At 38.8% G+C, this 24503-nt stretch overlaps 1 protein-coding gene across 3 annotated transcripts in view; it reads right to left on the bottom strand.

Annotated features, from left to right (window-relative positions):
- The window catches only part of Lama2 (laminin subunit alpha 2), a 549107-nt gene that overhangs the window by 280473 nt on the left and 244131 nt on the right, over positions 1–24503 (bottom strand). For all 3 annotated transcript variants that reach the window (XM_013110210.3, XM_013110209.3, XM_005065788.4), the window contains exons 11-12: positions 24060–24200; positions 20633–20806 (exon numbers count right to left, since the gene is read on the bottom strand). In XM_013110210.3, coding sequence (XP_012965664.1) covers positions 20633–20806; positions 24060–24200 — 315 coding nt within the window. The remainder of the gene's footprint in view (positions 1–20632; positions 20807–24059; positions 24201–24503) is intronic.

The following is a 24503-nucleotide window of genomic DNA, read 5'->3' as shown; positions in this document are numbered from 1 at the left end:
GAGGTGAAGGTAGAAAGGAAGTTCAATGGCTTTTTCTGCAATCTAGGCAGAAAGCGATGTGTCCCAAACACTGGTTGTTCGGGGTCTTGAATCATCTTAGTTGCTTTGCTTGACACTTCTCACATTGTCTATGGCTGGGCTTACGCTTCATCAGTGCATCTGGATGTGGAGGATAGCTCAGCCGGGTAAAATTTTTCTCTTTTCAGCGGTTGTTAGATGGTGCATTTCCCACACTTTGAAGAGTTATTATTTCCTACCTCATAGTCAACTGAGTGAATGATTCCATATAATGTTAGAATCAAAGGTTTTGAAATCTGCACAAGACTTCTGATCCACACAATCTGTGTGATTTCACATGTTTCTCCAGAATTAGACTTTCTTTAGGGGAAACCAGGTGAGTATTGTATGTATACATGCAAGTAGAGTGCCTAATTCAGTCACCCGCACATCTACCACTAACACCACTGGCCAGTCTCAGCCACTATAACGATCTTCCACTTTAACTAAAACGTACCATGTCAGATGCTGTAACCAGGTCCCGTTCTATGACTCCATAACTTGCATCATCTCCATTTACCTTGCAATCAGAGATTTTTCTCACCCATCTTGACTCCAGAGCATCCATCATCATTTGATGCCACACCCCCATCTCCTTGAACATATGCCAACCTCACCCTTCTCTAGCCAGTGTCCTTCTTACTTTCTGGTGAAACAAGCGCCATTCATACCTCCCACCAAAAGCCAGAACTATTCCTATATCCTTCTATCTATTGTGATATCCACCTCTCTCTACAATAAGAGCCACCCCTACCTCCCTCTAACCTGAGCTATCCCATCCCCTCTATATCTTCAGCACACCTGTCACTTCATGTGTTTTGAATATTCATTCTATTAAAGATTTTGTTTAAGAGTCTGCTATTGGCTTATTGGACAGAGGCAACTGTACACAGACACCATGACCTGAATTTGAAAACCAGATTCGATAAGATGGTCAGAAAGAACCTACTCCAGAGGGTTGTCCTCTGATCATTCATGCCATGGGTGCACTTACACACACACACACACACACACACACACACACACACACACACACACACAATTCCAAAACATGATTTTATTGTTAAACTGAGTCTTTTGCTGAGAAACTATAACCTTTCAGATTATGAGGACTTGGAGCTGTGTGAGTGAAGTCAAGGGTTGGCCTCTGTTGGTACTTGTCATGCAGTAGGAGTCTCCAGATGGCAACACTCTTAACAAACTTGGGGCAAGTTAGAAACCCTTGTAGGACAGGAAACTGTTCCCAACCCCCTCAAAACATTCTGTTCCAGCCAAGTCTCACTTGTTCCTCATTCCAAACATTAATGGCTGTGCATTTCAGACTTCCTACTTTAAAAGAAAACAGCTGCTTGCTGAGATTAACTTTCTTCCTGTGTGAATGTGTGTGCCTAGATTATTCCATTTATAATGAATCTGATAGTAAATTTAAATTTGCATATTTTGTAGTTGTCGCTAAAAGATAATTATTTAAGGGATTTATTTACACATTAAACTATTAGATCATAAAGCTCACCTCTGAATTCAATAAAGCATGTTACAGCATATTTTCTTAAGCCGTGGAAAACTTAAGTTTGTAGAACCATCTACAGATGTAGTTATAGAAGTCATCCTAAAAGAGTAGCTCATATATATGGATGAAGAGTGGGATGGGAAGTGTGCTAAAACTACTGATTCTGGGGTTGCAGAGTTGGTTCCATGAATAAGATGCTTGCACCCATGTGGTGACCTGACTTCAAATCCTTATAGACCACATCAAAGCAGGACACAATAGCTTAGTGTTCCTATAACAAGGTAGGAGACAGAGACAGTAGTCTCCATGGAAGCTGGCAAGTCAGCCAACAAAAAGATGCCATCTCAAACTAGGTGGATGGCTAGGACCAAGAGTTGAAGGTATCTTCAAGCATCACACACACACACACAGGAAAAAGGAAAAAAAGAGGGATGGGGAGGGTAAAGAGAAGGAAGGAGGGAGAATTTCAACAAAAGTATAAACTCTATGGTATTTGTCCAAGTGTTCTGGGAAAAGATGTCAGTGTGGATGACTCTTGAAGATTCTAGATGCTTGACACTGACACTGAGTGGATGAAGAGATACCCATCAGAGACTGCTATGGATATTAATAGAACTCATTTTCAAAAACAGACTTAGATTTATGTATTTTCTCAACTCCTAAAGCTGGTCTGTCTCCTTTTAGTAAAAATACTACACTGTGTGAGTCAGGAAGATGGAGTTAAACTCTGACCAGGCTGTGCCTAAGGATTCAAGCTGTTGTGGGCTTCATTCCCAGCATAGTTAACATAGCTTTACTGTCACAAAGATCAAGAGCTTGGCACAAAAGAAAAGGTTTACTTTCAAACCAGTATGCTATCCATCATCCTCCATGTATATGCCAGAAAGTGAGATACATTGAATTACTATACCTGAAAGTTAAGAAAAGAATCTTGATCAAAAACATAATTAAGGTTATGTGTTACCATATTGAAATTGTATCTCTGGACCTATTTGGATTGGGGGGAGCTTTAATCTTTAAACAATACTATTGCATCCAAATTTAAAATTATTTTATATCAAAATAGCAACAACAGCAACACACTGTTCCTTTTTTCCTTCTGTGCTGTAGGTAGAAACAAACTTAAGGCAGTAAACTGCCTGGAGGACCTTCAAAGGCTGAAAAAACTTCTTGCCTCTGGGTTGTTTCCACTCCACTTCATCACAGAAGACATTTTCTGGAACAGTGAAGCTGATGATCCCTTCAAATCAAGCCTCAGATGAAAATGAGAGAGAAAAGCCACTCACTCTCTATCACAGTATCACTTTGTAAACGGAATGTGTTGAGTGAGGTAACCCAGTCACAAAAAGACAAACATGGTGTGCACTGACTCATATATACATTTTAGACATGGAGCAGGGGAGTGCCAGCCTACAACCCTACCGCCAGAGGGGAAACGGGAAGGATCATAAGAGAGATATGCATGGTACCCCAGAGAAGGGGAATGGGATGGGATCTCCTGAGGGGATTGGGAACATGGGGTGAGAGGAGGGGAGAGGAAGCTTGGAGAAAGAGAAGGGGAGAAAAGGAGAGGAGAGAAGGGCATAGGGGAGCAGGAAGGTTGAGTCTAGGAGCCACTCTAGGTTTGAGAAGAGATCTGACACTAGGGAGATTTTCAGAGATCTACAAGGATGACGCAGACTGGCAAACTAACCAATAGTGGAGAGGCTACCTTAAATGCCCTCCCCCAATAATGAGATTGATGGCTACCTTATATGCCATCTTAGAGCCTTCCATCCAGTGGCTGATGGAAGCAGAGGCAGACACCCACAGCCAAATACTGAACTGAACTCCAGGAACCCAGTTGCAGAGAGGGAGGAGTGATGAGCAAAGGAGTCAAGACCTGGCTGGTAAAACCCACAGAGGCAGCTGACCTGAACAAGGGGAAGCCCTTGGACCCCAGACTGGTGAATGAGAGGCCAGCATGGGACTGGCCCAGACCCCCTAAACATGGGTGTCAGTGAGGAGGCCTCTGCAATCTATGGGGCCTTGGATAGTAGACCAGTATTTAGCCCTAGTGTACAAATGGACGTTGGGAGCCCATTCCACATTGAGGGATGCTGTCTCAGTCTGGACACATGGGGGAGGCCCTCGGCCCTGCCCAGAATAATATGACAGACTTTGAAGATTCCCCATGGAGGGTCTCACCCTCCCTGGGAATCGGAGGGGGAATGGAATAGGGAGTTGGGAGAGTTGGTGGGGGCCAGGGGAGGAGGGGAGGGTGAGGGAACTGGGATTGACATGTCAAGTAAACTTGTTTCTAATTTAAATACAATTAAAAATGAAATAAAGATTAACAATTTAAAAGTCAAATAAAAGAATTTCTGATAGTCACTTCATAATCAAAATACTCTAAAATTAAATATATATCAATGGGCCCTTCCTATCCGTTTCCTTTCTTTCTCTATTTTTTACTCTTTCTGTTTTTCTCCTTCCATTTCTACCTTCTCTCCTCCATTGCTCCTTCTCCTTTCCCCCTCTTCCTACTTTTCTTTTCTCTTCCCCTTTCCTTCTACCTTCCCCTTTTTCCCACTTGCATTTTTCTTGTCTTGGGGAAGAGCTGTAAAGCCTCAGTGGCCAAAAGGCACAATTAGAGTTAGCAGTAATAGTTTTATTATTTTCTAAGTCCTATCTTAATTGATGGATGCTTGTTAGTTCATTTAACCCTTCAAATAGCTCTATGAAGGAGGTGTTGCTATTAATCCACTTTGCTCTGGAAGGAAAGTGAGTATATTGAATCAGAGTTACTACACAGATTTCATTAAAGCTGCTGTCTCTAAGAACTAAGGCCAGCAGGATCCATTGCTCCCACGTTAAGAAATATTGGGGTGTACATAATCTCTGTTCCTTATTTACAAATAAATAAATACATGCTTGAGTAAGTGCCAAGACAATTTTCTTCCTCAACTAAGATCCATCTAAACTAACATACTTTGAGACTTATATCAACTTCTTCAATATGCGATTCAGGATCTTGGCTTCAACTTATTGACAAATGCCAAGGTTTTATGTCATCTGTTCAGAACAGTCCCAGAGAGTTAACTGTCATTCAGGAACTGCTTCAAACTGCCCATTTCCACTAAAGCTAAGCCCCAACACCCACCCCTTCTGAGGTATTTCAAGTTAGTCAAGATGCAGTCTCTCCTCAAGGCTTCTGTAAAACAACAGTTATTTTTCAGAAATTAGGGAATTCATAAGCAAAAATTTGTCTAATACTTTGTAAGAAATAAGAAGACTATATTATTAAATATATTTACATATATACATGTAAGTATAATATATGCATATATAATGAAATAATTTTGTGTATCAAGTTCTCCTAAGGTCAAAAACATGACTATAATTGCATATTAAAACTATCCAGCTTCAGTAACTACCTATAGAATTTTTGACACTCCTTCACAGTCCCATGTCAAAGCATGTACGTTTGAGTGATAAAAGTTCTCTGTAAAGAAAAAGAAGTTTCAGAATGGTTTTTCCAACCCACATGAAAGATAAAATGTGAAATTTAATGGGTATAAAGTTTTTTCTTTAAAAAATACATTCATTTTTTCATGTATGTTCAGTGAAAGAAAATATTTTTCTTTGGAACTTTTGCACAACCAAGAGACTGACAAGAATGAAATAAACCACAAACTTAACAAATGAAAATCCCCATTCCAGTTATCTCAGAGGATTACAGCCAGGGAAATATGTTTCCTAATGAAGGAAGCCAGTGTGATAACTCTTTTAGGTATCAACACACGAGGCACAAGGAAGGTCCGTTTCGTTGGAAATCGCTGCAAATATATCCATCACCGCGAAACAGTCATCTGTGTCTAGTCATGTGTGCTCTCTGCTTCCATGGCTGTCACTGCTGTCGATCTGAGGCTGAGAGGTAATGGCCTCATGACTCAAAGAAACTGCTGAAGTGTGTACTCAGGCTTCAGTTTGAGAGATGGGTTCATTTATCATCATAATAAGCCATTACCATGGATAGGTCACAACTCATTGAAGAGACAGTCAGTCTAATTGGCTCAATTCTGCTAGCTTTCGATGTGCCTCAAGGAGATAAGCACTCTTTTGCAGGTAATTTTCAATCACCCACAAACTACCTATTTAATAATTCATCACATTTCAGGTTGGGGTCCTAACTCCCTCTGCAATGTGGCAACTGTGAGATGAGGGCCGCTCAGCATCCCAGACTCAGGTCATAGAGCAGGAGCCTTAGAATAAGCCAGATAAGACAGTGCCTGTTCTGATGCAGCTGCCACTATTGGGAGTGACAGGATGACACAAAAATAAAAGTGTCAACTGCTTGCTTCCACAGAAGGCCCTGCTGCGAAAAGGAGGTTTTACTAAAGAATCTGGAAAGATATGAGAACTGCTATTTGAGTCCCTGATATTAATTAAGCACGACAACTACTGTTTAGCAGACAGGACTGGGCTCTTAATACGCATTAAGGGATTATATTTAAGGAACAACTTTTACAGCAAAGTGTAGAAGGAGAAATAACCGCTTGTAGCAGACTAAATTATAATTATGAATTAAAGTTGTTTTAGTCAACATGTCTTGTTTTACAAACTGGATGGTATTTTCTTCTTGAGAAGGGCAATAGAATAGTCTTTGACACAAGTTCATCTCAATTCGAGAACTAGATGTGACTCTAAATAGCCAAGGCACCTTGAAAGTACAAATATATATTCTTTTTTCTACTTGAAGATGAATACTAGTCATATAAATATATACATATATATGTATATGTGTATCATATCTGTTTAACAACTTGAAGAAACTATATATAACACTCCATATTATTTTGCAATTGCTAAGCATAGAAATTCTGGTTTATTTATTATATGCTGTTGGATTATATGGCTATGGCAAAATTCATGGTATCACTCACTGATTGATGGACATTTCAGTGGCTAAGATCCATTTGTGAGACTGCACACAGGTATATGGACGTCTAGGCTGAGCCCCCAGAATGGAAGTTCATAGGAACATGTGCATTTGTGACTTCAGTGAATTTTTCAACTAATGAGGGTCTGTTTCTTTAGGCCCTCATTGAAACGCATGCTGTTTTCTTACCTTTATTATATGATGCATGAAAAAATGTCTACGCATATAATTACCATATTATGAAACAAGTGAACACAATTCCTTATATTTTAGGACCATTTTCTGTAGTCTCCTGGGAATAGTTCATTCATATCTGTTGACTATTTTTTTGACTCTAGGTCTTGCCCTTACTCATTTCCATGATTTCTTTACAGAATTGACAAATTTCCAGTTGTTTGCCAAATATTATACCAAGAATGAAAGCCATTGGGTTTTAAAAAGAATTAATATTTTATTTACCTGGTTTGTTAAGGATGTCATAACAAATGTTATGGACTGGGCAGTTTAAATAATAGAAATTGACATCCTCATGGATTCAGAAGCTAGTCATAGGACACTGAGAGGCTGTTATAGCCGAGAAAGAAGAGTGTGTTCCAGACATCGCTCCTTGCATGAAGACAGCTGTCTTCATGGTCATGTGACACTGTTCCTGTTTGTGTGCCCGTCTGACCCACAATTCCTGTCATGCAACGACTGTGGTTATGCTGAGTTAGGGTCCCTCTTAATTGCTTCATTTTCATTTGTATCTGTGTTGCTATGAGATGCTCTCTGCAGTTTTGGAATTTATTACTCTAATCTTGGACTGAGGAGTAGTATAAGATACACAAACCCTTTTGCTGCCAAGTCTTCGGTGAAGAAAGAAACAGTGGGGCACTTATGTCACTTGTTTTGGATGAGATGACATGATATGTATTAGCTCTACCCTGAGACATTCAAGATAAAGAACAAGATGTTCTGTAGGTATTTCCAAGACTGGCTATTCCTCTTTGTTGCAAAGCTGGTATTTCAGTTACATAATCTTTTTACTTGTTAAAAATGAACTTCAAACTGTCTGTCTTCATTTGTAATGTTATCACTACCATCAGGAATTGTGTGAACAACAAATATGTATGAAAAGAAGTATTCTTTAACAAAAATCTTTTCCTGATAAGAAGATTACATACATCTAATGTAAATTATCACAGAAAATATCTACAGGAAAAAAATCGCAAAGCAAATTACATTTGCTGAGGACATTCTGTGTGCCTGGCGCATGTTTTAGGACTTTGTGTAATTGTGAAGTATGTCCTACCTATTATTTTGTAGATCATAGAAGCCAAGATTAAATGAATCACAACACTAGCAAATATTCACAGTCTAACTCATGTCTAGGTAAGATATATAGAATAAGTCAGGTCATTCTTTACACACGTAACAATTTTCAGTCAGTTCTCATGGAAATGAAGGGTGGGAAAATGGTCTGGAAGCAAATTATTGGCAAAGATGTTCCTTCTGAGGGCTGTGAGGAAGGATCAGAACCAGGGCTCTCTCTTTGGCTTTTTAATGGCCATCTCCCTGGGCATGACAGGTTCAGAATTAGCATAACGAATTGCACTTAAAGTTAGCTCTTTCCTAGTGGCAGACTGGCATTTGGAGGCTTTGTCCTCTGTGGAACTGGGTGGTTTGTCAGAGCCATCAATCCATTGACTCCCATAGTCTGCTACTAGGCTGTACATGGAATTTACGTGTAAAGTGTTGTTGAATGGAAACCAGAAGAAAGACACACCTTTTTACATTAAGGGATAAATTTTAAACAGATACTACACTTGATCTAGGCCAAGAAGCAATAGGAAGGAATGCAGGGGCTAGAGGGGTTGAAGACCACACAAGAATATGGCCCACAGAATCAACTACGAGGGCTGACTGGGACTCAAAGATAGTGAACCAATATTCACAGAGCCTGTATGGGTCTGAGCTAGGTCCTCTGCAATACGTTATGGTTGTGTAGCTTGGTGTTCTTGTGGGACTCCTAACAGTGGAAGTCGGGAGGGCTGGCTCTGATTCTTTTGTTTGCTCTTGTATCCATTTTCTCCTCCTGTGTTGCCTCATCCAGCCTTGATGTGAGGGGGTGTGCCTAGTCTTATAGTAACTTTTGCTATATTCAGTTGCTATCTCTGGGAGTGGGGGGGGGGGGGCTTCTGTTTTTGTTAGTATTTGGCCTTCCTTTGAGTTCTGGCAGGATATTTCTGCTGCTGCTGCCACTAAGAGCACCACCTGTGCCTATACATTATGTTCCTTTTCAAAGGGCCTTTCCCACCTCCCATCCTCCCTATCCTCCCTGTCTGTCTGTCTGTCTGTCTGTCTGTCTGTCTCTCTCTCTCTCTCTCTCTCTCTCTCTCTCTGTGTGTGTGTGTGTCTGTCTCTTTCTCTCTCATCTCTCCTGCTGCTCCTGTACCTAGAGGCAGGTCTCCCCCTCCCCTTCCCTCTTTTTATTATCCCCTTTTAAAATTACAACAGTTTTCTTAAGTGAAACAGAGGAGGGGTGGATCTGTAGGGGGGGTTGGGAGGTTGTGGTTGGAGGTCACTGGGAGGAGTGGGTAAATAGTGATTGGGATGTAATGTATGAGAGAAGAATAAATAGTGAAAAAGAGAAACATAATTGGCTTTTGAAATAATGCTTGGGTATTCTCCTTAGTGTTGAGATAAGAATTGTTGGAGGGGCAGCTGGGTGGTGGTGGCACACGCCTTTAATCCCAGAACTCTGGAGGCAGTTGCAGGTGGATCTCTGTGAGTTCAAGCCCAGCCTGGTCTACAAGAGCTAGTCCCAGGACAGTCTCCAAAGCTACACAGAGAAACCCTATCTCAAAGAAACAAACAAAAAAAGTGTTAAAGTGTTAGACGGCATGGGAAGCTTTTTTAAAAACACATTTGCTGTCTTGCTGTGCTGCTGTCTTCCTTTTTCCAAATTTAGAAAGGATTTTTATACAAGGAGTAGTTGAAGTTCTAGCTTAAGTTGCTGTCTTTGGTCATTTATTCAATAAACGTTATGTTTGACCTGAGGGCTAAACATAGTGGGCCAGAGGTCTTCTAGCTAACAGTAGTAGGTAAGAAAAAATACTCTTTGTTTATTTTTCTAATACATATAATCTGTCTTATAGGACCAGATTTCCATCTGGTATGGCTTGTACTTTTGCCTGAAGAACTTTCTCCATCTCCTGTAAATGTAGCCCTCTCTGTGATTTATTTCTCTGACAAACTCTTTGCCTTCAGTTTTCAAAGTTATTTTGGTCTGCTAAAAAATTCTGTACTGACAGTACTAGCTTGCTTATTTTGCTGCCTTTCGTTTCTCAAAAAAATCTTTGTATTATATTTTAGATTTCAAAATCTTAGTCTATTTAACTACCACAGCAAAATACCACAAACTGAGCCACTTATGAGCAACAGAAATTTATTGTTCACAGTTTGGAGAGTAGTGGGTCTAACATCAAACTATCAGTGCCTCAACATCTGATGAGGGGTTCTTCTCAGCTATATATTATGGCTTCTGATTTTGTGTTTTTCTGGGATTCTTATGCCTTTTCTTGGGCTCTTTTCCTTCTGTTTTTTTCTATCCTGATGTGTTTGCTTTTGGTTTATTTTATTTTAGTCTCTATATTTTCTAACAAGAGGCATACAAATTGGGGCCTGGGTCCAGATGGGTGAGGAGGTGTGGAGGGACTGGGAGGAGTAGAGGGAGAGGAAGCAGTAATCAGAATATAGTGTATGAAAAACATATATTTTCCATAAAAACACGTTTAAAAATGAAAAGCACAACACTCTTAAGGGCCAGTTCATTTCTCTTTACCCTTTTTAATAAGGGCACTGAAGCCATTTACAGGAGAATGAATAAGTCACTACCCAAAAGGTCTACCTGTTAGTACTATCACATGAGGTTGGAAGGCACCAACACTAGGATCATTTAGCGAACTGTCAGTTTCTTACTTTCTTTTGGTCTTGGTGTGATAAAGGATTCTGACAAAATCAGATTAAGTGGAAAGGGATTTATTTGGCTCACAGATCGAAGCTACAGTCCTTCAAGTTAGAAAAGTCATGGGTGCAAGAGTTTGAAGCACCTATTATAAGGAATCAGAGACATATCACATGATCATCTCACTAGATGCTGAAAAAGCCTTTGACAAAATCCAACACCCCTTCATGATAAAGGTCTTGGAGAGATCTGGGATAACAGGGACATACTTAAACATAATAAAATCTATGTACAGTAAACCAACAGCCAACATCAAACTAAATGGACAGAAACTCAACGCAATTCCTCTAAAATCAGGAACAAAACAAGGCTGTCCACTCTCTCCATACCTTTTCAACATGGTACTTGAAGTTCTAGCCATTGCCATACGACAACAAAGGGGGATCAAGGGGATACAAATTGGGAAGGAAGAGGCCAAACTTTCACTGTTTGCAGATAATATGATAGTTTACATCAATGACCCAAAGAACTCTACCAGGGAACTCTTACAGCTGATTAACACCTTCAGCAAAGTGGCAGGCTACAAGATCAACTCAAGAAAATCAGTAGCCCTACTATATACAGATGATAAAAGGGCTGAAAAAGAAATCAGAGAAACATCACCCTTTACAATTGCCACAAACAACATAAAATACCTTGGGGTAACGCTAACCAAACAATTGAAAGACCTGTATCGCAAGAACTTTGAATCTTTAAAGAAAGAAATTAAAGAAGCCCTCAGTAAATGGAAAGACCTCCCATGCTCTTGGATAGATAGGATCAACGTAGTAAAAATGGCAATCCTGCCCAAAGCAATCTACAGATTCAATGCAATCCCCATTAAAATACCAGCACAATTCTTCACAGACCTTGAAAGAACAATAATCAATTTTGTATGGAAAAACAAAAGACCCAGGATAGTCAAAACAACCCTGTTCAACAAGGCAACGTCCGGAGGCATCACCATCCCTGACCTCAAGCTCTATTATAGAGCTATAGACCTGAAAACAGCTTGGTATTGGCACAAAAATAGACAGGTAGACCAATGGAATCGAATTGAAAACCCTGATATTAACCCACACATGTATGAACATCTGATCTTTGACAAAGAAGCTAAAAATATACAATGGAATAAAGAAAGCATCTTCAACAAATGGTGCTGGCATAACTGGAGGCTGGCATGTAGAAGAATGCGGATCGATCCATGTTTATCGCCATGCACAAAACTTAAGTCCAAATGGATCAAAGACCTCAACATAAATCCAGCCACACTGAACCTCTTAGAAGAGAAAGTGGGTGGTACCCTTGAACGAATTTGTACAGGAGACAGCTTCCTGAACATAACACCACTAGCACAGACAGTGATATTAACAATTAATAAATGGGACCTCCTGAAACTGAGAAGCTTCTGTAAGGCAAAGGACACAGTCAGCAAGACAAAAAGGCAGCCCACAGAATGGGAAAAAATATTCACTAATCCCACATCTGACAGAGGGTTGATCTCCAAATTTACATAGAACTCAAGAAGCAAGTCTCCAAAACATCAAAGGACCCAATTAAAAAGTGGGCTGCAGAACTAAATAGAGAATTTTCAATAGTGGAGTCTAAAATGGCTGAGAGGCACTTGAGAAAGTGCTCAACATCCTTAGCCATCCGGGAAATGCAAATCAAAACAACTCTGAGATACCATCTCACTACTGTCAAAATGGCTAAAATCAAAAACACCAAGGACAATTTATGCTGCAGAGGATGTGATGAAAGGGGGACACTCCTCCATTGCTGGTGGGAGTGCCAACTGGTTCAGCCACTTTGGAAATCAGTATGGAGATTCCTCAGAAAAATGGGAATAAACCTACCACAAGACCCAGAAACTCCACTCTTAGGCATATATTCAAATGATGCCCATTCATACAACAAAGATGTCTGTTCCACTATGTTCATAGCAGCTTTATTTGTAAATAGCCAGAACTTGGAAGCAACCTAGATGTCCCTCAACCGAAGAGTAGATAGAGAAAATGTGGTACATTTACACAATCGAGTACTATTCAGCAGAAAAAAACAATGGAATCCTGAGATTCGCAGGCAAATGGATGACACTAGAAGAAACCATCCTAAGTGAGGTAACCCAGTCACTAAAAGAGAAACATGGCATGTACTCTCTCATATATGGATTTTAGACATAGATCTGGGGAGGGCCAGCCTACAATCCCATGGCCAGAGAGTCTGGGAAACAGAAACTTCATTCAGTGACTGATCGAAGAAGAGGCAGACTCCCTCAGTTAAGTACTGAGCTGAACTCAAGAAAGCCAGTAACAGAGACTGATGACCAAAGGGATTAAGACTGGGCTGGTTTAACCCCCAGAAACAGCTGACCTGACAAAGGTTAACTCTTGAATCCCAGGCATCAGCCTGGGAATCCAGCATGGGACTGATCAAGACCCCCTGAATGTGAGTGTCAGTGAGGAGGCCTAGGTAATCTATTGAGCCTTGGGCAGCAGTACCCATCCCGAGTATACACAAGGACTTTGGACTCCCATCCAACAATGTGAGGTGCACTCTTAACCTGAACTCTTGGGGAAGGGTCTAGGCCCTGCCCTATATGAAATGACAGACTATGGACACCCCCATGGAGGGCCTCACCCTCCCTGGGGAAATGAGGGGATATTGGGGGGGGGGTTGAGGGGAGGGCACGGGAGGAGGGGAGGGAAAGGGAGAGGGACCTGGAACTGACTTGTGAAGGAACCTTGTTTCTTATCTAAATTTAAACTGAAAAATAAATTTAAAAAGTAAATAAATACATAAATAAAAAAATAAGGAACCAGAGAGAGAGATAAGTGAATGCAGGCATGTCGTTCAGATCCATTTCTCCATTTGTGCCATCCGGGATCCTGCTCAGAAAGTGGGAAGGCCTCGCCACCTCTATAATTGACATAAAGTAGTTAATGCCACAGTTATGGCCAGATGCCCACCTCTCAGCTGATTCTTCATTCCATCAAGTCGATGTTGTTGGCACAAAATGGAATCTGCTATGTTTCTTGTCTTTTTTCGTCTCTGCATGTTTTATCACTTGCTACATCCCTGGCTGCTTCCTCTTTTTCTGCTTTCTTTCTAATCAGATTCTATCTTTCCTTGTCATGGTTATTTTGACCTAATTTAACTTCAGGTGACGGCTCATATATTCCACTCCTTCTTATGTGACCCGTGCCTTGTAATATCAGATGTGATACCTGACATGGTGAACTTTGGATTGCTAAAACCTGAATTTTGTTGTAATTTAATTAGATTGGACTTGGTTTGGGTACGCAGTTCATTTTTTTAAAAAAAGACAGTTATTTCCGTCGATTTTTTTCCAGGTTTGCCTTCAAGATTTGGTAGCATGAATGAAGAGTAGTTGTGGTCTGGTGTTAATTTAGTCCCTCTACTAAGAAACTATCCTGTGACATTTTAACAGATGTCTTCATTGTTATGGGGGCATTCCAGTTTGGATTATGGGAAAGCAAGCCAACGCCAGGGAACAAGTTCTGCTTCAGGCATTTTCCCAACCACTGCTTTTTGATGACTTGTACAACAGCTCTAGCTGGTTTGTTTCATGCATTTACCACTCAACATTTGGAACCCTTCATACAGAAATGCAGATCTCATGCTCTTCATCTTCACCTTCTGCAACTTGTTCTTCCTTTGCATTCTGTGCAGCAGATTCTCGCTAATTTGGCCTCCATGCATGCTAGCCTTTCTGCTTGGCATCACCATACACTATAGAGCTTTTCCCTCAGTGTTCTTCACTCCAGAAACCACTGCTCCGTCATTAATCTAAGGCATCTGTAAACCCGAATTCTTTGATTCACCTTTCTCAGTGATTTTGTAACCTTAGCATCTGATGCTACGTATTATAAGTTGTTTGGTTGCATAGTTTTGGTGGAGGGAAGTAAATCCATAACCTATTAGTCAACCATGGTCAAAAACAGACATTCCAATGCACTATCTTCATAGATCTTATTTAGCATGGTTGTGACATTTTAATCTTTGTTTCCAGGTGGAATTCAATTATGCACAGTAAAAGGTAAGAGTGCATAACTTACCCTTTTCCTAGCAGATAATTCTTGGCTTCAGAGCCGTGGTCTATCCTACTGTCATTGATTTGTAATTTAGCTAAAAATAAAGTATCCATATACAAACACGACATTCATGGGTTAGTCTTTTAGTTATATAAACTTTTTAAATCTTTGTATCAATGGTGATTCCTAAAAGGTATTTGCTTCTAATTTCATACATAAATTTGGATGATGAGTTCTATGTTCTACCTCCTTGATCAAAGTTTTATTTAGACCAAATATATCAAGCCACATAAAACTGGATGACAAGAAGCTCTCATTGTTTATAAGACTGAAGACAGTGATAGGTTTTTCTACCAAGTCAGTTCACTGTGTTGCAATTCTTCATTTTTCAACTTTTCAAACCTAGTATGTGAATTTTCATTTTTTGGCCTTATTCATCTCCTGTTGTTTACTCTGTAATTTTTGAAGTCATTTTAATTATTATTTTTTGTGTGTAGGCTCATGTATGCATTTGTTTGTGTACATGTGTGTTCTTGCATGTGGCAGCCTGAGGTGAATGCCAGGTATCTTCCTAAATTGGTCTCCACCTTTATTTTTTGAGACTGGGTACCTTAGTAAACCTGGAGCTTGTCAATTTAGGTACATAACTGGCCAATGAGCTACAGAAACCTACCTATTTTGTTACCTAAGGATAGGGTTAGAGTTGAAGGTTGTTGCATGTGGCTTTCACTTGGAGGCTAGAGATTTGAACTCAGGTCCTCGGGATTGTGCAGTGGACACTTTACTGATTACGCAATCACCACAGACATTCTTCTTTACATTTCTTTTCATGCCAATACACCTTCTGCTTAATTTTTTCATTCTATTCCTCTGATATTAAGTTTGTGTCTGTGTCTTCTTGGTTGTCCTTTGCTTTCTTTTATATTCAAATACATTCATCTATTTGCTTTTTTTTCTTCACGTGAGATAGGGTCTCACTCTATATCCTGGCCTGGATTGAACTCCCACCTCCTGCCTCAGTCTCCCATATTCTACTTATTGTTTCTGCTCATATGATTTCTGTTAGACATGTCACTTCAGTATTTTTATTGAAAATCTAAATGACCCAAAGAAGTTAAAAATAAATGTCTGAACAATGCTCAGTTGCAAAGGGTATGACATATTTAGATATTCATTGTGCCTTCATTGTTTTCCTAGTTGAGATATCTTGGTTTACTGGTCGATTATTTTTGACTGTATGTTGCCACAGGTGAAAACACAAATTTGCAATTGAGTGAATGTGTTAGATGGCACATTTTGTGCAGAATTATGGTGGCCATCAATCCCTCTATTTTTTTTTTTTTTTTGGTTTTTACGAGACAGGGTTTCTCTGTATTGTTTTGGAGGCTATCGGTCCAGCCCGGCCTTGAACTCACAGAGATCCGCCTGCCTCTGCCTCCCGAGTGCTGGGATTAAAGGCGTACGCCACCACCGCCCGGCGAATCCCTCTATTTTTAAGTTCTAGGTTTTATTAGTTTTTTTTTTGTCTTCGAAACCGCAACCTAGTCACACTGAAATACTACTAAGAAAACTCCTTTCTCTCCAGTACATCTTGTTAGTAAGCTGAATATTTCCCTCCCTCACTTAACTCATTCAGTTAGCTATAAAAAGTGATTTTCGTGCCTGCTACATTTCAGTCTAAAGTAAGGGAAATAAAACACATGCTAACATTAGAATGCACTTTTATATACCAATTTTCTGGGAAAAATAATGTACATATCAAACTAATATTACAGCAAGGACATATCTTTGCTATAAGACCATTGTGATCTTGACTCTTTCTTGGGGACAGGTACTTTTGCATAGCAAATTGCTTAGTAGCTATAGTCAGTGAATGATTCCTTGGTCTTTTCTATGTTTTAACATGGATTTTCTCATTTAACCTTTACAATTTATCTGTGTTATTCCAGTCAGAAAATATTTCCTGGGTTCCACGCTATTTCTACATCATTCTCGATTGGTTTTGATTTTTTTTAATTAAAAAAGATGTCCAGCTGACTTATCCTGTTAACTTCTATGGCCAGGTCTTTCTCCATATTCATGATGATTTTAATTAATACATTTGACTTAATCCAAATTCAAGCTAGGGGAAATTGTTGATGGAGAAGAGGATGCAAAATTCTACTTATTGGTCACTTTTTTCTTTTTGAGACAGGTTCTCACTCTGTCTGTCCTAGAATCACTTTGTACCCATGACATGACTAACCTCAAACTCAAAGTGGTCCTCCCTCCTCACTCAAGTGCTGAACTTCAGGAATGAGTACCTTGCCATGGTTGAACTCCTCTTTTGAACAATGTTGGAAAACATGGAACGATGACTGTTAGTGTTTTAATTTTTTTAAACATATGAGCTTGAAATCTGCTTTGAACTCTCACACAAACTACCATTCAGGTGTCATCTGTCAACAGCCTAATTTAAATAATTTTTTGTGATTCTTGTTTGTTTAAGCACGTACTTTCAATCAAAGTATTTTCTCTGATATTTTTATGTAATAAGATCCACACTGTCTGGACACTTCCAGCAACCATTTTCTTCCTATACACAGATATGATGTGGGCTCTCCAATGAACGACCAGGGCATACAACAAAGAAATTTACCAGAGTTGCTCCAACATGGGAAGGCTTTCATCTGGCGGTTCTTACAGCCTAACTGCGGGTATTACTAGCGGCGAAAACTATTGAATGTTTCTCTGAACTAGCCACAGAAATCCAATATAAGGGTAATAAGAATAGCTATGTCAAAAAAAGTCTCATAAGGTTAATTCAGTAATGTTCCAAGACAGAATTTTAAGCTTAACAGCCATGTAAGAACAGAAGCAAGCACGAGGAAGCAGATTTTTGGAAAACTTTACAGCCCATAGAGAAATGCTTTTGGACGCTGCACCAACCATTTCAGTCCACTAGGGGAACCTTAAGCAAATGACTTCATCAGTATTCCAGCAACATTCAGTTTACCAAAGCAGCAAATTAGTCTATCTCTGAAATTCCCGAAATGTTTCTGAACAGCAGCTGCTTTTAGACAGCCAGCAGGGTTCTCTCTCCTCTAGGTCATTCCTCTCCTGCCTGCCCCCTGCTCCCATCCCTACTTGCACAAATGCCCTAAAAACAAGCAGTAACATTTGCTCAGGATTGTGAAAATAAAACACTACCCACTGTAGCCCAGGGGCCATCTGACTTAACACTCTTGGAGGCCTGAGAATGAGATGAGAAAATTACATAAAAACAAACTGCAAATGGTGCCTGATATCTGCTCATGTAAGAGGGGAAAAAACATGTCATGATTACTATTGAGGAATTAATTCATAGTTGAGGTGATAAAATATTATTGCAGGCCTGTACATAAATGGCTACGATCTTCTGGGTTTCATCCACGATTCACACACACACACACACACACACACACACACACACACACACACACACACACACACACCTAAAGCTCCTTATTTTCCACAAAGCAGTGTTGTTTCACATGATAAAAGGTTTTCTTTATGAAACTGGCTTGCTTTCTTGAGGTTGATGACAAGCAGGATGACTTGTAAGTTATCACAATGTGTGCTAGGAAGGAGTTCTTTTACTATGTGTGGTTAGTGTGCCAATAGAGGAAGGGAGAGCTGTGGTGGCTTTATTATGGGAGGGTATGCCCAATATCTCCTTCTATTGCAAGCAGCCATGTAACTAAAGAAATAGAAAAAATGTTTCTGAATCTATATCCCATTTGCTTTTTAGGAAACAGTGATTACACCTCATAAATAATTTTAACCTTAGGAATTAACACAGAGAAAGTAGAGAAGACATCATATTCTCATAGCCTACAGACCATAGCTATCAATAAAATGCAGCGATTAAGCAGATGTAGAAGAAAATCATGATGTACTTATTATTCCTATCAGATTCTGGCAGTAGCTCTTATTCAAACAGCAATTACTGGCAAAAAATTTAGCCTCAACTGTTTCGAAAAGTGGGTTTATTGAATTTACAAACAAGGACCTACAATTTTCCATTTCCTTAGAAAGATATTAAATCAAGCAAGCTAAGTGTGTCATCATGACTATAATTTACGTGATGTGACATGACAGTTAAGATGTACTGTGGTAATTTCTGAGAGCTGGCAGTATTATTGTGGTATCAAAAATTTATATGGTTCAGTTATTAAGGCAAATTGTTTCATTCATACTGAGAATGCTGACAGTAAACCACTGAGGGCTTCCACGGTACACTAAAAAATGCCTTCCATAGTCAAACAATTTGCACACTCTGTTACCATCGTTTTGCTCACTGAATGGAAATGGGGACACTGGCAGGCAGAGCTTTGTGAAGCGAAAATGATCTGCTGTGGAATACGAAGTGTTTCATTGTGGGCGGTTAGAAGAAACAGCTCATCCAGACGAGGGAAGTTATCTTTGGGATCCAACCACTATGAACAGGAAGTCCAAATTCTTTGCTCTGATGTTAGTTAATATCCTATTTGCTTGCTTTCCTTCTGTTGGTTTGATTTTCAGCCAACATATGACCAAAAAAGAAATGAGGGCAAATATGGTAATGATAATTTCTATTAGTAACTATCTTTAAATAAATTTTAGCATAGTGTCACCCAAAATTTTTAAAAAAGGAAAGAAAAGAAAAAAGAGAAAAGTGTCTGAAACTCATCCGATTTTGACCCAAATTTCTTCTTGAAAGACTTTCAGCAATAAAAGGAAAGAAGTTTATTTTCATTTTTTACTTTTTGGCAATGTTAAGCAGAAGAAATTCAAGGCAGGGATAGAGGAGGTTTCTAAATAGAATAGGATAAAATGACTTCATGTCATAAAGGGCCTAGCAAGTAAAAGTTTAATTACATTTTTATTACAGCTATTGAATTTTATGCAACATATGCTGTCTACTTTTAAATGCATGTTCATTGAAAACCTACTTTATTCGTTTACACATTTTTCGTAGGACCATTTAGAAGCCTTTTAAAAATAAGAACCTGGCTATGAGTTAAAATGTTTCAATCAGCTAAAATTACCAGCTCCCATTCACTGAGCAGTATATCAGTTACTATCATTTCTATTTCAATGCTCATATGTTATGCAATACAGCTAATAATTGTAAGCATACTTTTGCTTACTTAATCACTTAAAAGTTTTTTATGATAACAATGTGTGCTCAGAGGTGGCAGGTCATATTATTTTCCCATCAACAGCTTTTTGCCATCACTAACTTCTGGTGTAATGAGGTAACTTAATCCTTGACAACGTACTAATTTCCATACACCAGGAAAAATTCACAAAATAATTAAATTTAGTTTCTAACAAATTATTTGGTAAAAGAAAACAGAATTCTAAACACCAACGTATACATCTAGAGAGGATTCATGTACAACAGCAAAAACTTCACACGCACACACACACACACACACACACTCACACATGCGCGCGTGCACGAATTTTCAAGGTTGCTCTCATTGTTTATCTCTGTGTGTATATTTTACATGTGTGAGTCAGCTTAAAAACAACATGTGCTTTCAACATGGCAAGTTCGGGGTACTTCTCTGTCCAAACTCTAAAAAATATGTAGTTTACATATACCTCATATCAAATACTGAATTAGATACACAATAAATCTATTTTTTCTAACTAACATGCATATTGGATAAAAGGAAAAGATGATTGCTTTTCTATCAATTTTGAAATAAAACTGAAAGATATGAGGGGAACTTTGTAAAAAATGCTACCATACACTACTTTAAAAGCAGTTATATTTAAATAAACACCCATAGTTTCCTCCAATATCTAAAATATGTTTTCCAAAAGACTTTAGGGATTGTTAATATTCACTCATTTAAAGTGTTTTCATAGAACTTTTGTGAAAATCTAAGGATGCCATAACCCTATGCTATCTCCTACTTTTTATTTAGTTATGTCACATGGAGAATACCCAACTTCTCTCATTAAGTTGCTTCTAAAATCTATTACAGTAGGTGTTTGATTTCAATTCTTAAAAACAAATATTCATTAAAACTCACTTTCTAGATAGGACTGTTACAACACAGTTTCAAGAAGAGTGTCACAAATGAACTTACTTTGTTTCCCAGATATGGAGGTGGTGCACTCCAGTAGTAACCATTCAGGAGGGATCGCCGGGCCTCAGAGTTACTGATGCTGATCTGCTGAGGTGAGTCTGGGTTATCAAATTGGGGAACAACTTGAATGCGGCCAGAGATGTCTGTGAGATGCCAGCCTCGCATATCTTGAATCTTAAAGAAAATATAACACAACCATCACTGGTTACAAAAACCAAACACATGCGCAATTAAAGGAGAGCAGCAGCTTATTTACTCCAGCATAGGACCTGCTGTTTTGAAATTAGGAGTGGGGGAGAAGCTACAGACACTTAAAAAGCATAGGAGTTGGGTATACTGTGTATATCACCACGCTTACCATATGCATTCAGGTAGAATCTGTTGTTTATTTTTAAATGATGTTTTTGAGAATCTTGACAGAGATATGTAATAATGTTTTTACTGTTCCTTAAAATGTGATTTCAAGTATTATGTGTTTCTACACATGTGTGAGCAAATATGTATGTCAGATGCGTCTGTGCATATGTGCGTGTAGGTACATGTGCAAGTGTATGTAATAGAGGTCAGAGATTAGCAGCTGAAGTTTTCTTCCATTGCTTTATAAATTTCAGTTTTTAAGACATGTTCTCTCAGTCTCCCTGGTGCTGATTTGGTTAGACTGGCCTTCAATCCAAGAATCCTCCCATTTCTGCCCCCCTCAATGCTGGGGTTATTGGTGTGCCCCATGGCACCCGGATATTTATATGAATCCTAGGGATTTAAATTCAGTCTCTCATGTTTGCATGGCAATCATTTTACTAACATAACCAAAAATAGAAATTCATTCGAACTTATACAATGGTTATAATGTCATATAATTTATTAAATAATTTTGCTTGGAATTTTACATTTGTCATTTCAGCAGTATTTAGTACTCAGTATTTAGTACTGTTTTATGAAACCTAATGTCTCACAAGTGTTGCATATGTTTTCATAAAGCTGACGACCAAAGGAAATCATGCATACAAGACTTAAAAGGGAGCATTTATTCAATCCTTCAATTCTTACAACTTTATAAATTTTCTGTTTTGAGGTTCCAGGTCATTTGAATCCAACAAATGTTGCCATGACAACATCTCCCACAACTGTATATATTCTTGTCCATAGGATCAGAGAAACTCTGGGGACTTTTAGCCTGCCCCAGAAAAGGCGATCACTCTAAAGGAGGAATAAAGGATGAGTAATGATTTGCTTTAAAGTGTTATATCCCAGTCAAGGTCAGGTGTACATTTCCACTTCAAATTGAAGTCATTCTATCTAGTTAAGACAAAGCAGTATTTGCTGAGGTGTAAGGCTATGGGTAAGACACTAAAGTTGTATTAGTTTTATTATCACTGTTACCAAATGCCTAATATCAACAACTTAAGGTAGGAAGGATTTATTTTGCTTCTAGGTGCCAGAAGATTTGTTCATCACTGTGGTCAGATTGTAGCGAAGAGTCATTTAACTCAAGATTGCAAGTGGGTAAAATATAGAGAGGAAGAATCCGTGGACTGATGTCCCTTCCTAAAACATACCCCTTGGACTTACTTTCTCCTACCAGGCCCTACTTACAGCATTGCTACCATCTCCCAATAGTCTATTAACATTTTAATCTATCAGTCTATCAGTAGGATAAACAATCTATTGGATGAGAGACTGTATAATCCAGACATCTTCACCTATATGCAGATAAGTACTTTACTAAAGTCCTACTTAACCCTCAGGCTAGTCAAGCTGATAACCAAGGTGAATCACTACAGGGCCTACCAGTTTCAGAAATACTACTGCCTCAGATATAGCTTGTATTACTAGTGACTGACAACAAATGAAGTGATGAGGCTGACAATGGATAGACTAAATATGAGAGATCATTTGATTTCTGTTCATCTTTAAAGCTTTGGGATGCTTTGGTCAAAAGGTCAAAGGCCATTGACTAAATAGACAATAGTAAATTTTGAAATTTGCTTCCCTTTCTAACTTTAGCTGTCCTTTGGTGTTTTGAGTCATTTGAGTAGGATTATGGATATAGGTTCTGAAGACCAAGATTTGAGTATTACCTGCACCCTGTCCCTTGGCAAACCATGAAATATATATTCATCAGTGGAATTGTCAGGAACTGTTAAACATGACTCTGTAAACAAAATGAAGAAGCTAGACCTTGAGTCCATTAGTTTTTGTTTCTTTGAAGTTGCCTTTGAAATTAATACATTGAATAAATATCTAGAGATTCACACTCAGGCATAAGAGTACAGTCAGAAACTCTCAAACTTGACATAAAATCTATATAGACAGAACAATATTTTAAGACTGTGCTCTGGGTTAATTTGCAGATCAAAACTGGAAGGAGTGATTGTAAAATAGCTTCTCAAAATATCAGTCTATAAAACATGACTCGGATATGCCACTCTGCTGTTCACAGTTGGTTAATAATTATTCAAGTGGAACCCCACCGTGTCTCAGTGGTCTCTCTGCAATGTACTTCTTCATTCACTCTGAATGTCTCTTCTTCTAGCCTGCTTCCTATACATTCTACACTCAAAGTCTAGCCAAGGTGACTATGGAAATTCCCAAAGATCCCATTTTCCTCTTACATATTTTCTGCAGGGGAAAATGACTCTCTGCAAACAGGCAATGGGGAGCATCATGGGCAATGTGGGTAGACATGTAATACATGTTTGTTTTAGAAAAAGATAGTCTCAGTTATTGGTGAAGAGTTGGCAAGACAGGTTTTCTTAAGTAGCATGTATATCATATTGGTTAATGGAAATACAACATTTACTATTGTAATCTTATGTGTTCTCTCATACATCTTGTGCTTGGGATGAAAGCAACATGATTTTCATTATGTTTCACACATGGGACCTAACAAGGGTTGTTATCAACTTCAGAGAAGTCTCGGTCTATACACTTACATACATTAGTGTTACATATGTTAATATATTACATATGCTAATAAAGATTATTTTTGTTGTGTGTGTGTGTATGTGTATGTAAGCTTCGTGTATGAGTATTGATACCCATAGAGGCAAAAAGAAGACTACAGATCCTTTAGAGCTGGAGTTACAGGCAGTTGGGAGCTACTTGATGTGGATATGGGGAGTCAAACTCTAGTTCTCTTCAAGAACATCAAGCACTGAGTCATCTCTCTAGAACATAGATGAAATCTGAAATGTTTGGGTCAAAGTACAGAAACAAACAGCATTTGAAGAAAATTCCTTACAATTTCTTTCTGGAAAAGTGAAAGTTGTATCTATGGTTTTGTTGTTGTTGTTTGTCTTGTTTTGTTTTATTTTTGGTTGGTTTTTGTTTTGTTTTGTTTTGTTTCCAATTCCCAACAAAAGAAGAAAAACAGCAGACACCAGGGAGAACATGGGGGCAACATGAAGATGGCAGTGAGCACTCTTACATTGCCATAGGTCCAGTAGGAACTCTGACATCTGTTAGAAACACCAGAACAGAAGCATTCATCACAGCCTTTCGAATTGTTCTCTTGCAAGTTGAAGAAACCAGATTTGCAACGGCTACAATCTTCACCTTCAACATTCTCCTGCAAATGTAGAGAAGTGTGTTAGCAACAGAGGCCCTCCACAAAGGAAGACTTGGATCTGTAACTGCATTAGGTAAGCTTGACTGTATAGTCCACATTTTACCTTATCACCTATTTTGAAAGCACAGCAATGCAGTGGAAAACAACTGCTCTAAAGTTTCCTGTTAAGGTCTGTTGTTCTAAGATTACAACCTGTGCGTGTGTGGGGTTTACTAAGTGCTAAGTGCTGCACTCAAGGTTAATATTTTTATCTATATTGAGCATGTAGATTAAATATGATAAATCAAAAATGTGTTAGTCTGA

Source organism: Mesocricetus auratus, unplaced genomic scaffold (genome assembly GCF_017639785.1).
Source record: "Mesocricetus auratus isolate SY011 unplaced genomic scaffold, BCM_Maur_2.0 Super-Scaffold_100018, whole genome shotgun sequence".
Classification (NCBI taxonomy): Eukaryota; Metazoa; Chordata; class Mammalia; order Rodentia; family Cricetidae; genus Mesocricetus; species Mesocricetus auratus.
The sequence above is the reverse complement of the archived record's forward strand: the minus strand, read 5'-3'. Positions and strand labels throughout refer to the sequence as shown.